We start from the raw sequence: 13889 nt of genomic DNA on the forward strand, positions 1-13889 counted from the left end.
TCGCTCGATGTAAAATTCTACACACGTAGATGACGCAGTGGCTAGTTGATTAGGATATTTACACTTTATAACTTTTAGTTTCTTATTCCTAGAATAATGTTTTCTGGCTTCCAAGATTAAACTAAAGGGCCGAGATACCCACGTTTTCAATGTTTTATGTGCTTAGTCAAGCGTGACCAACAACTCGAGAGCCGCACTCTAAGCGCGATAGATGCATCAGGTTGCCTCATGCTTCCAAAGCCAATATAAATCATTCATGCTGCACAGTGCATTTTCAAGTTTTATATATTTTTCTAAAGTTTAGTATCTACTATAACAAAAATGATCTCATTTACACATTAATCCTACAACTGAAATGCAGCCCGCGTGGAAAAATGTCCGCGCCTGTCCGGTCTGTTCTGGCCCAAGTTTGGCACTGGTCAGCTGGCCAAGAATGAAAAAAAATCATAAGTTCCATCAGCAAATTTTTCGAAGCAAAAGTTCGATACAGTAAATTTTTTCTTACATTTCAAAAAAGTTACAGAGCCTGTCAGATCATACGTCTTATTTACGGTTTCGTAAAGACACCTTAACGACATGGACATAGGATGTCGTAAAGTTGTCGTAAAGATGTCGTAACGATGTCGTAAAAACGTCGCAACGATGTCGTAAAGACGTCGCCAAACTTTGTGCCCACTGGGTTATGATCTCAAAAGTCGATCATTCTTTTCGACCGATCAAAATGCTCTTAAATTCGGTATCATTTTTGTTGTATATCAAAATGATATTGATTTCGGTATCATTTTAAACACTTTTTTTTACTGTATACGTAATACTTGAACAGTCCCAAGCTGATGAGATCTAAATTTTTAGAAAAGCGTCAGTTAAGTGGTGATATTTTATTATTATTGGCAGGGCAGGAATACACTGAAAGATACTAGGTTTGAATGCATCATAACTGCCTTTAAATTTTACAAGCTTTTATTTAATTTGCTGTGTAGGTATGTTAGGGTCAAATTATAGTACCGTTAACTATGTTAAGCTGCAGGTATCTGGGGGAAAGCGTGCACCTATATTTTTTAGCTATAGAAGAGACTCAAACTTTAAAATTGTTTATTTTTTCTGATAAAATTTAAAACATTTGATGCCTTTAAAATTTGAAAAGAATTTTTCTTAAATACTGATTTAATTTAAAATCATCTAAGTACATTTAGAAATCATATTTAACCGAGTATCAAGAACCTTTTTTCCTAAGTTCGAAAGTATCGGATGAATGCCGTCAAGTATTTATGATATTGTACTCAGCGTGGCATCGTAGCTATAGGGATTAGGCGTTCGACTTATAAGCGTGCGTTGCGTGCGTTCGATTCTCGGTGCTTTCGGAAATTTTAATAAACTGCATCTCTTTAGTTATAAGTAATAAGTCCTCTCTAGTCAAATTCAACAATTAATTTAGTTTTAGAATAACGTGCGAAGTATAGTTAAGAATTTAATGTCAATAAAAATACGAGAAAATGGAAGAGTGTTTAACAGAGGTTACAGAAAGGTGTAAAACGTGAATAAAAAAATGCTGGTAATAATAGATAATGGCAATGTGCTAGTTAAACTTTTTTATTATTGCAACCATAGAATCACTCTTCAGAAACCAAGGAAACACTTTGATGGTAATTATTACGACATCTCGTAAACCATAACACGTCACCACATAACCTACAATCAAATTAGGAATTAATAGGGAAATAGAGCAAGGATCTAGAAAGGACCTTACTGTTTAGTCGGGCAATAGAAAGGCATCCTCGCTCGAATCTAGTCAGAGAGTCTAGGCTAGTGCCTCTTCTACCAAGCGTGACGTTCTTGCCAGGTCCTTTCCAGATTTCCGGTTCAGCGCCCCAATAAAGTGAGGGCAAAATAACTAGCACCCTATCAAAACCGAGTCGTCATTTTTGCACGGGTTACCCCTAAAAGCCTTACATTAATGGACACTCCCTTTTGTTTGCATTAAATTTCGAAAAATTATTTCTTAATATGTAAAAGTCTCATACATAATAGTATCGATTTTGGGGTTTGGATGGGAAACAACATTTCGATCTTTACTATGTCTCGTGACATGATACTTATCTGCCGCAAGTGACCAAAAGCGGGTAAATTTTATTTTACAAAATAAAATTTATTACGTGCGCCTATGGCACATATATTTAAAAAAAAGCGTTTTTTTAATTCCTCTATTTCTATTTTAAAAGGTTTGAGTGTTTTCTTTTTTCTCTTTTTTTATATTTTTTTATTAATATTATTGCAAGCCATCTTTCCAAAAAGGATTATTGTGCTTCTTCTTAGTAGATATTAAAAGTGTTTTTCGTATATAGCAAATACTAAACTTTACAAAAATATATGAAGTTATTCCTCTATGATTGCAAATAAAAAACCGTTTTCTCTACATTTGCTTATAATATTATATGATTTAAAGTTTTATTTGCAATAAAATCTGCATTTCATAATACTATACACCCTTAACCATCTCCATCCACTGAATTGGGTAGCGATCGCTACTTTTCATATGTTGTGTACACCCCAGGTTTTATATAATTTTATGAAAGTCTCGCATGTATTATCTAAAATTTATTAATTAATATCCACATCATTATTTCAATGACACGTTAACCCAAACCTGAAACGCAGTTGTGATACATTGACAACTTTGGTCTCTCAGTGTAATCTCGGAATATAATTTCAAGGAGAATAAACAAGAAGATTTTATCTATTTTTTCCCACTTCGTTACCTACATATATGTGCATTGCACAGCTAGTATATATATTAGCGGTCGGATTTCTGAAAAATCATCAGTTGCCCTTTGCGAGATTCTGAATAAGTACTAATTTAAATAATTCTATTCACGAATAAGATAAAATATATATATAAACATATAAGAAAATGAGATCCCTTTTCAGTGTTCTTGTCCTCATCTATATGCTGTTCTTTAATGAAATTGGCAAGTATCATAATAATAATCTTTTTTTTTTTTAGTACTTGGTAAATGTTATAGATCCTTGGTTAGCCTGTAGAACATTTGTATCAGATATGAAGAGTTCTATATATCAGCAGTAGTTTCTTATGGAAACATATAGTGTTTGCTTGTGAATTCTTAATCGTCAAATATTTCATGTAAAATTTAATTAACGAGAATTTCCGTTAGTGACAGATCGCGAGTGATACATCGAATCCATTTTATTCATAATGCTTTTAGTATTTTTAAATAAATATTTTACATTGTAAATTCCTAATTCTCTTTTATTTTTATTTTTAAAGAAACTTCTAAAACTCGTAAAAGGATCGCTAAGTTTCAAGTTCCAGTTTCAGCAGTGCACAAAACTCACAAGTTTAATCGACGACAAGATGTCCGTTTGCATCAACAAATGCCAAGGCATTTTTCTAAACATAAACATTATGGGAGTCGTCTTGGAGGTTCTAGATATGAAAATAAGCATGCACGCGCTACTCTTCAAAATACAGCAGCGGTCGAAGATATTCGCCTGTGTCAAAAGTTGATAAGAGATGTTCCTAAGCATCCACATAATGGAGGCTTTCCCAGATTTTCGGGATCTGGCAGATAAAACTAATACATCTAGTTCAATAAGACAACGATATATAAAACCAATGTAAAATTGTACGTATAACAATAATGTAACACTTGTGCATTTTTATATTGTTCTTTCTTGTGATTCAGGAAAAATATAATAACAGGTGCGCTTATGACAATCACCAGGTTTAAATGCGTTTTTCTCAAATCTGTGTTTTCGCGGTTTATATTTCAAGATTTCCCTGGCAACTCGTTCTTCAACCAGCAGGGTGCCTTTGGATTTGAAATGCTAGGTAGAGCTTTCTAATTGAAGCATGTTTGTTTTCAGATTCTGTTTCTTATGTAATATTTTTTGAAATAGAGAGATTATTTACAGGCAATATTGTATTAATGTTTTTTTTCTTTTCTATCAACTCTTGTGTTTATTATAATAGAGCAATAACAAATTTACTTTTCACTTTTTTTAACATATATTTTTTATTTTCAACAATTATTTTTAATAAAATATTTGTATGAAAAATTTTCAAATTCCAATGCTAATTCCAATGCTAATTCCAATGCTAATTCCATAACGGAATTTTAATTTTCATAGTTTTTAGTTAACTTTCTGTATTGATATGTTAGGATGAAATAGTAGCCAATAGTAGGATTACCTAACCAGGATTTATATTTATTCTCTCTCTATTCATTTTTTCTTTTTTATTTATTTCTTCATATTTATTATTAGCACATTTATTTTTAGTGCATATTAATTAAAGCTCTTTTTCTAACTTTTTTAATTACATATTTAATTTTTTAAATACTCCTGTGTGGAAACATGTTCTGGTGCTGGCCTGGCCCAGACCAGCCCGCCAGGTTTCCAGCCCAGTCTGTTCTGGCAAGCCCCAGAACAGACCGTCTAGTCAGCCGCTAGACATGGGCTGGTCAGCCGCTAGTTATAGGCTGGTCAGCCGTGAATTATTGGCTCGTCAGCCACTAGTTAATAGCTGATCGATTAATGTTTGATCGCTGAGCATCATATCGTTCATGTTTAGAGGATACGCTTTGAAGATAGGCTTTAAAAGCACAACATGATTTTCTAGAAAAATATAGAATATACATGTTTGATATAATCAGTAAAAACTCAAATTTTGCGTCAAAAATATACTGCGATCAATAATATCAATAACTTTAATTATTGTTCCTTATACTTATTCTTTCATAATAGATACAAAGTAGGTTTGTACTTACCATTTATTTAATAACATAATAAAGATTTGGTACATTTTAATCCTCCGCTTTTACAGCTAACTTTTGGCTGGATTAGTATATTATTAGGAAAATAATAAGAAACTTTTGGCAGTTTGTGACACTTGATCGAGAAAAACTAGGACTGTTTTCGAGAGGTCGGAGCCAAGCACTGTCAGAATACTTCAAGTTGTAACGTCAACTGGCAAGATGTCAGCACGCCGAGGGCCAAGCAATGAGTTAGCTATAAAAGCGGAGGATTAAAATGTACCAAATTTTTATTATGTTATTAAATAAATGGTAAGTACAAACCTACTTTGTATCTATTATGAAAGAATAAGTATAAGAAACAATAATTAAATTTATTGAGTTTATTGATCGCAGTATATTTTTGACGCAAAATTTGAGTTTTTACCGATTGTATCAAACATGTATATTCTAAATTTTTGGTCACTTGCGGCAGATAAGTATCATGTCACGAGACATAGTAAAGATCGAAATGTTGTTTCCCATCCAAACCCCAAAATCGATACTATTATGTGTGAGACTTTCACATATTAAGAAATACTTTTTCGAAATTTAATGCAAACAAAAGGGAGTGTCCATTAATGTAAGGCTTTTAGGGGTAACATGTGCAAAAATGATGACTCGGTTTTGATAGGGTGCTAGTTATTTTGCCCTCACTTTATTGGGACGCTGAATCGGAAATCTGGAAAGGACCCGGCAAGAACGTCACGCTTTGTAGAAGTGGCACTAGCCTAGACTCTCTGACCAGATTTGAGCGAGGATGCCTTTCTATTGCCCGACTAAACAGTAAGGTCCTTTCTAGATCCTTGCTCTATTTCCCTATTAATTCCTAATTTGATTGTAGGTTATGTGGTGACGTGTTATGGTTTAAGAGATGTCGTAATAATTACCATTAAAGGGTTTCCTAGGTTTCGGAAGAGTGATTCTATGGTTGCAATAATAAAAAAGTTTAACTAGCACATTGCCATTATCTATTATTACCAGATTTTTTTTATTCACGGCAGGAAAATATAATCCAAATGTAAAATACATTTTCTTTGCAAATGTTAAATCTAAACATTTTACACCTTTCTGTAGCCTTTGTTAAACACTCTTCCATTTTATCGTATTTTTATTGACATTAAATTCTTAACTATACTTCGCACGTTATTCTAAAACTAAATTAATTGTTGAATTTGACCAGAGAAGACTTATTACTTATAACTAAAGAGAGCGCAGTTTATGAAAATTTCCGAAAGCACCGAGAATCGAACGCACGCACCCCATAGCTACGATGTCACGCTGAGTACAATATCATAAATACTTGACGGCATTCATCCGATACTTTCGAACTTAGGAAAAAAGGTTCTTGAAACTCGGTTAAATATGATTTCAAAATGTACTTAGATGATTTTAAATTAAATCAATATTTAAGAAAAATTCTTTTCAAATTTTAAAGGCATCAAATGTTCTAAATTTTATCAGAGAAAATAAAAATTTTTAAAGTTTGAGTCTCGATAATTTTTTTAATTTTGTCGTTTTTTAATTTAAGTATAATTAAGCATGATAATTGATAACTTTAAATTTTTTTGCACTCGCAGCCATATTACCCGTTTTACCTGTCGAGGGCCTTACAAGGTCCCCTCGAGAAAATAATGAATTGATAGAAATGTCCATTGGCATAGACACAGTACTGCTTTTTTGCCCGTCAGGATTTGATTTTGCTGTAATTATAATTTATTAAGCATTCCATTTTTATTTTGATATTGACAAATTTAGGGAAATAACTTTCGTATTTGTGTAGTGCCTGTCTAAATTCTGAGTTAGGACCTCTGTAAATTTCTCTGTAATTGTATAGAAAACAAACAGAGGTAACCCTACCAACCCCTAACAAGAGCCTGCATCACATTTTCTGGTCAAGTTACCCTTTATAACAACGGATCAAATCCCTGTTTAAAGTAGGAAATATTAGGACATTTTCTACACGGGAAGGGGCAGTCAACGATACCTTACACCCATGCAAAGTTAAAAACACTTACTATAGAAAAGCCTTATGAAGGGGGGTAGTGGGCCTAAACAAAACCTTACGTAAGCAATCGACGCTTCCCAATATGGAGCACAGGAATTTAAATATGTTAAATGAAAATATTCTATTTCAAATAATGTTTAAACAATAGAAATAAATGTGTATTTGCCAACGCTATCAGTGGCGAACAAAATACATAATCGAATATACATTATTTTCACTATACAGTTTTTGAAGCAGTTATTTTTCTTAACAGTCGTGATATTCAGAAAACTAGATGACTTAGTCATAAAACTTGTTGTCAGTTTAACCATATAAAATGGTTATTATACTACGGTATAAAACGTTGGCAGTGAGATTTGTGTGGGTGTCCTTAAATCACTTGTTCTGATTTTAGCTATTCCCCCCCCCCCCCCACCATGTGACCCATGATGATGATTTTTCTGCCACCTCTCCACTTTTCTGTGTATGTGATATATGGGCACCCAATTAACCAAATTATTGACTTCAAGGATTTAAAAGTTGAAATAATTTGTTCTCTGTATACGCATTGTGTTTGTCTTAAGTAAATTTAGAGTACTGAAGTCAAATTCGTCCACGTAAAAATATATGTGATGTAAAATATTCCTAATTTAACGTCTGGTAAATACAAATTGGGATTTACAAGGAAAAAATAAGGTTTTCCCTTATAAGCAGCTATAAAAATATAATAAAAGCTATAGAAATATTCGTCTCAGTGTACTTTTACAGTATGCGAAAAGAAGATCACGAAGTACCTCACAAATGAGCAACAACGAGAAAAGCTCTCCTCTTTTTTTATGAAATCTCATCTCATCTCGTCTCATATAAGCGAGCTTCTCGCAAGATCGTATATTTCGTTGAACTGGCGTGTCATAAACTAAATTCCTAAATATGATTTTCAATAGTATACTCATCTTTATCTTTTTTAAAATCAATTTATTTTCCTTAAAACGCCTTATCTACACTCTTTCTGTAATAATAGTTATTATAATATTGCCTAATAATTTGTTAAGTAGCATATTTCAAAATAATAATAAGCAATACAAGTATATTGGAAATAATTTTAGTACGAAAGAATACTTCTCGAATTAATTCATCTACAGGAAGCGATTATTTTGTCATTAGACATTACTGATTTTTAAGTCAGAGTATACACCTCCAATTGCGAAAAAAATTGAAAAAAGTACAAAATAAATTTTTCATCACGCTGCTACAGTAAACACAGTTGACAGAAAAGGAAAAACTATAAATACAATATTGTCAGTAAATTATGTCTGTACCTAAAAAAAAACTACACAAAAACATAATGTGAAAGCATACATGTTTAAATAGGAATGCTATTTATAATATTAGGCATCGACAGTCGGTATGATGTTATGTACATTTACACATACGCACTCTCTCAAAATGAACCAGTGATATCTCACTGTATAAAACAGCCAGGCCTGTGACTGGAAATCAGTGAGATTTAACTCAATACTCAATACTAGTAGTCCATTATCTGGATAGGTATATGCCACTTAATATTCTGCTTTTCTAAATGCGTTATTTGCTTCTTCTATAGCTAAAAAATATAGGTGCTTGCAAATTAAAATGGTAAAACTTCAATTTCAAAACCTATAAAAAGTAATATCGCGTTTGCGTATGTGGGGGAATGCGGCGCACGCTTTCCCCCAGATACCCGCAGCTTAACATAGTTAACGGCACTATAATTTGACCCTGACATACCTACACAGCAAATTAAATAAAAGCTTGTAAAATTTAAAAGCAGTTATGAAGCAATCAAACCTTGTATCTTTTAGTGTATTCCTGCCGTGCCAATAAGAATAAAACATCACCACTTAACTGACGCTTTTCTAAAAATTTAGATCTCATCAGCTTGGGACTGTTCAAGTATTACGTACACAGTAAAAAAAAGTGTTTAAAATGATACCAAATTTAGGAGCATTTTGATCGGTCGAAAAGAATGATCGACTTTTAAGATCATTACCCAGTGGGCACAAAGTTTGACGACATCGTTACGACATCTTTACGACATCGTTACGAAATCTTTACGACAACTTTACGACATGCTATGTCCATGTCGTTAAGGTGTTTTTACGAAGTCGTAAATAAGACGTATGATCTGACGATGTCTTTACGATATCGCAAATACACCGAAACGATTCTGATAGTGCAGTGTACTTGAAAAGTTGAAAAATAACGAAATATGATATTAAAAAATATCACCTTTTAAGTGTAGTTGCCACTTGCGTGCGGTTAGATACCATTTTTAGGATATGCCTTTATGAAATTGGTGCCAATAATTGGCGGATCAAGCCGATAATTTTTGACAATTTTTAAAGCCTTTTTTTAATCTAAAAATGTTTTATTAAACAACCTATTAGGTATAGCTGGATCGCAAATTTAGTTGGCTACAAAATGTTACTGATGATATTGAACTACGATGCTTTGTTTGTCAATCATTAGAAAAAAAAGTGAAGTGAAAGAAAATCTGCCGAGAAAAAAATCGTGGGGCTAAGTCGACACTTGACTATAATGTTCGAAGAAACAAAAGGACACACTTTAAAAAATGTTACGATTGTAGCCAATTGAATTCTCGATCCAAAAATACCTAATACGTTGTCAAACAAATTTTTTTTACATTCTCATCCTAGAATGAGTAGGTATTAGTTTTATGTAAAATTGTACTTCTTCGGTTTTCATCAAATCTTCACATTTTGAGACCCTCAAAGTCAGAAAAAACGATTTATATTAAGGTGTATGTCTGAATTTATGTTTGTATTATGTATTCTGTAGGCACGATGACGTACTCGATGTCAAATTTTAGCTCCATGCGTCAATTTTTTATATTGGTACCCGAAAAAAATTGAAAATGATCGGAAAATCAAAATTCAACAACACATTCATGTTCAACACCATTTTTTACGTAAGATGAATATACTTTAATTATAGCGGACGAATATGTAAAAGAAAAATATAATTTTCCACAAGCGTCAGAGTAAACTTTTGATATCTGAAAACACTTTTTATGATGTCAAATATGCCATATCATACAGAAGAATCCCACGAAACACTGTCCATATATTTCAGGCATTACGACGCACTTTCATTTAAAAATCAAGTTCACAGGGCTCATATTTTTCTTCGAATAAGCAAGTATCTTACTATCGGCTTAGTACAGAAAAAAGACGGTGTTAATGAAGCACCAATATCAGGGTACCATATACCTGCAACAAAAATTACCCTTTCGGTGTAAATCCTACACCGTAATGTAGGGTACAGATTTCTAATCACTTGAGGTACAAAGTGTCCATCACTTGGGGTGCGAAGTACCGACTACTTTGGGTACAACGTGTCCGTTTCTTGTGTTACAAAATAAAAAACGTCATGCGACGCAGAATCTACGCTTTCGTAACTTCTTAAATACTTTTTAAGATTTGAAATAGCTATGTCTAAATGCATTGTTTATTGTCTTGACAGCTTTGCTAATTATACGTCATGGTCATTGAAGTTTAGCAGGTGCGTTGTTCGCACTTTGTAAAATTTAACCATTAGGTATTTCAGATTAGGTGGGTATATCCAAGAGTTCTGCATGCTGAGGGCCAAACAATAATACCGAATACATGGGACGAAACGCTATTTTTATAATAACTTGGAAAATAATTATTTTTCACTATAAGCGTACTCATATAATATTTTTATTTTTGAAAAACTCTTAAATTTAATAATAAAATTGATATTTTTTTTGTAACTGTGAAAAATATTTTTTTTCCCAAATTATCAACTAAATTAAGTTTTAAACTCTGGGATTTGTATTATTGTTCGGCCCTCATTGTACAGACATCTTTCTAGCTGACGTCACAACTTGAAATACTTAGTACTATAAAACTTAGCGCATATAGAACTGGAGGGAACCAGGCAATGGTAGAATTATAGGCTAAATAAAAGAGACAGACTATGAGTTAGCGGGATAAGCTATCTCTCTCGCGCAGCAATCTGATTGGCTGTTCACCGCTCCTCTTTAAACGAAGGTTAGATAGTCTACATGTATCCGCAAGTGAAGAGCTATTTATGGAGCAAAATTGAATTCCTTTGTATTTTTAGGGTATGTAAGACCATGTGTCAATTTAAAAATACACAAGAATCACTACTGCGCATTCTAGAAATATCCACGTTTGCTCAGAATATAACTTTTTGTCTTGAATAATTCGTAACTTAATAAGAATACATGGTGGAGCATAGGCATGTTAAGATTACTAGAAAAGTAGAGCATATGGATGCTAAATTCCCCAAGCATGAAGCTGTTCGATATTTCAGATGAAAAGGTCTTTCTATACGCGTAATAATAGCATCCTCAGATCAAATTTTCTATTACAGGACATTAATCTAGAAATTTTGAAATATTTTTTAAAGCATTACTATATTATTAAAGTTAAATATTATAATTCCATTTTAAGATTTTTATTTATAATAATAGGTTCAATATTTCATTAATTAAAAAAAATTTATTTAAATTAGAAGTAAAAAATACGAGAATTAAATCTACAATTATTTATGGGCTATAGAACTATACAATTTAAATAATAATTTATTTTTTGTCGATATGTAAATTTTTACTCAATTCTCTTACTGTTTGTTCCGTAATTATTTAAATGAAAGTAACAAAACCTCGATTTGAACTTCTCGCCAACAAAATACAGTAGTTTATATGAATAACTCAAGCATTAAACCATTTTTTGCAATAAATAATTCGTTGAAAAATATAATAAACATTCTAAACCTTTATGCGTTAGAAAGCGAGATTCGATAAACTAGATTAGTGGGCATCGGAATCCCACCCCTGGTAATTTCAATCATGCTCATACTCCCAAACCAAGTTTCATGAAGTGAGTTCCGCATACCTTCAACTTTTCTAAGACCATGGCATGCTTGAGATCAGCGGTCAAAATTTCAAAACAGTAACATCTGACTTTTAGTACCCCACCTACTATCGGCGAGAAAATTCGAGTCCTCTGGCTTTGACGTTGAATAAGTATTTGAAGAAAAAATGGTAGGTTAATGAAAAAGTATCATTTTAAAGGTGCAAATGTTGTACGTTAATGAGCCGAAAATTAATATTCCAAAAAATTATTTGTAGCTTACAAATCTGAAAACTCGATGAAAAGTGAGGAAATTTGACAGCTTTTAAAAACAGTGAACTTTGAAGCATAGTTTTAAATTGAAAAAATAATAGGAAAAATCTGAAAAAATTCATGGTGGTGCATTAAACATTTCTGAACAGATTGCCGTCGAAAAATGTGCAAAACATAAATAATTGTTCATTTTTTGTGAACAAATATGCGTTCACACTATCTTCAGTTCTAATGAAGATAATGAAGTGATTTCAATTGGAGGTAGTTAGTTGAACTATTTGTAATAGTTTACAATTTGAAGGAAGTATGTGCTTCTTGTTGTCTTCGTACAAATTGCGATATTTGAAGTCAGTTTTTTATATAGGAAAGCAAGTGCGAGAGCCCAGCGTGGTGCCGTTTTTTCAGGGGATCGTCCTCGGTTTTCCTCAGCCCGACCTACCTAACTTGTGCCTTCGAGCATCACTCTGGCCTTCAAACCCTTTCCCTGTATTGAGGGAAACCCAGGACGATTCCCTGAAAAACGGCACTACGCTGGGCTCTCACACTTTCTTTTCTATCTAAAAAACTGACTTCAAATATCGCAATTTGTACGAAGACAACAAGAAGCACATACTTTCTTCAAATTGTAAATTATTACAGATAGTTCAATTAACTACCTCCAATTTAAATCACTTCATTATCTTCATTAGAACTGAAGATAGTGCGGTCGCATATTTATTCACAAAAAACTAACAATTGTTTACATTTTACAAATTTTTCGACGACAATCTGATCAGAAATATTTAATGTACCACCATGATTTTTTTCAGATTTTTCCTATCATTTTTTGAATAAAAAACTATACTTCAAAGTTCACTGTTTTTAAAACCTACCAAATTTCCTTACTTTTCATCAGATTTTCAGATCGGTATGCTACAAATAATTTTTTGGAATATTACTTTTCGGCTCATTAACGTACAATATTTGCACCTTCAAAATGATATCTCTTTCATTAACCTACCATTTTTTCTTCACATACTTACTCAACGTCCAAGCCAGAGGACTCGAATTTTCTCGCCGATAGTAGTCTGTATTTCGTACCCTACTTACTCGGTATGTCGTACCCCAAGTTCGAGAGATATCTGAATCCCTACCGAGGTACAGTGAACACCATTATAATTTTACCTGTAACAAAATTTACCCCCAAGTTTCGACTGTGAGCCGCACTCTCCCCTAAGCATAATTTCCCCTATTCTTGAGCAGCCTCCTACCCCTTGAAAACACATTTTTTATTAAGAATATACAATAATAAGCATTTATGCTTACGTAATATTCGAAAGGCCTTTTTTCGGCTTTCTGAATGTGTAATTATTTAGCAAAATTTTAATTTGGTGTTAGTTCTATGTCTCTGCCACATAAAATTGTTGTAAAATACATTATTATCATTATTATCGATAATCACGTATATAAATATATTTTTCAAATTCGAAAAATCATAAGGGAACGCTCATTACCTACGTAAGGCATAAATGTGGGTTGGGAGGAGAGAGTGAAAGAAACCTTACACCCATATCAAATTTAGATAGGCTTTGTATAGAAATTACAAATTCAGTGTAAGAATTTGAAAATGTTTAACGAAATTATTCTGTTCGAAATAATAGTTAAGCAATAGAAATACAGTTAAACTTTCATAATTCGATCCGCCGATAATTCAAATTTTCAATCATTCGAAGTTTTATTTTGTTCCCTGCTGAAACTCCCATTCTTTCAATGTTAAAAATAGTATTATTATTACACCATTAAGCCATTTCCCTTTCGGGGTAGGCGTGACTCACTCGACAGGGGAAAGGAGTAGTGTGTGGAAGGGATAGAGATTTTCCAGATTGATCCAGAATTCTCGTGCTATTTAAGTAAATAACACGTTCGTTCCGCAACACTGCT

General features: G+C 32.8%; 2 protein-coding genes across 3 annotated transcripts in view; both read left to right on the forward strand.

The window, feature by feature from the left end:
• The window catches only part of LOC117171219, a 124210-nt gene that overhangs the window by 56432 nt on the left and 53889 nt on the right, over positions 1-13889 (forward strand). The window contains exon 1 of one of the 2 annotated variants that reach the window (XM_033358318.1): positions 5066-5081. The exons of the other annotated variant lie outside the window; for it this stretch is intronic. The gene's annotated coding sequence lies outside the window, so the exon portion shown is untranslated. Of the gene's footprint in view, positions 1-5065; positions 5082-13889 lie in introns of those variants that run through there. 2 annotated transcript variants of the gene reach the window in all.
• On the forward strand, positions 2854-3836 carry LOC117171220. The gene is made up of 2 exons (XM_033358319.1): positions 2854-2966; positions 3284-3836. The coding sequence occupies exons 1-2, from the start codon at positions 2909-2911 to the stop codon at positions 3586-3588; spliced, it is 363 nt and encodes a 120-aa protein (XP_033214210.1). The 5' UTR covers positions 2854-2908; the 3' UTR covers positions 3589-3836.

The sequence above is a fragment of the Belonocnema kinseyi genome, chromosome 4, assembly GCF_010883055.1.
Source record: "Belonocnema kinseyi isolate 2016_QV_RU_SX_M_011 chromosome 4, B_treatae_v1, whole genome shotgun sequence".
Lineage (NCBI taxonomy): Eukaryota > Metazoa > Arthropoda > Insecta > Hymenoptera > Cynipidae > Belonocnema > Belonocnema kinseyi.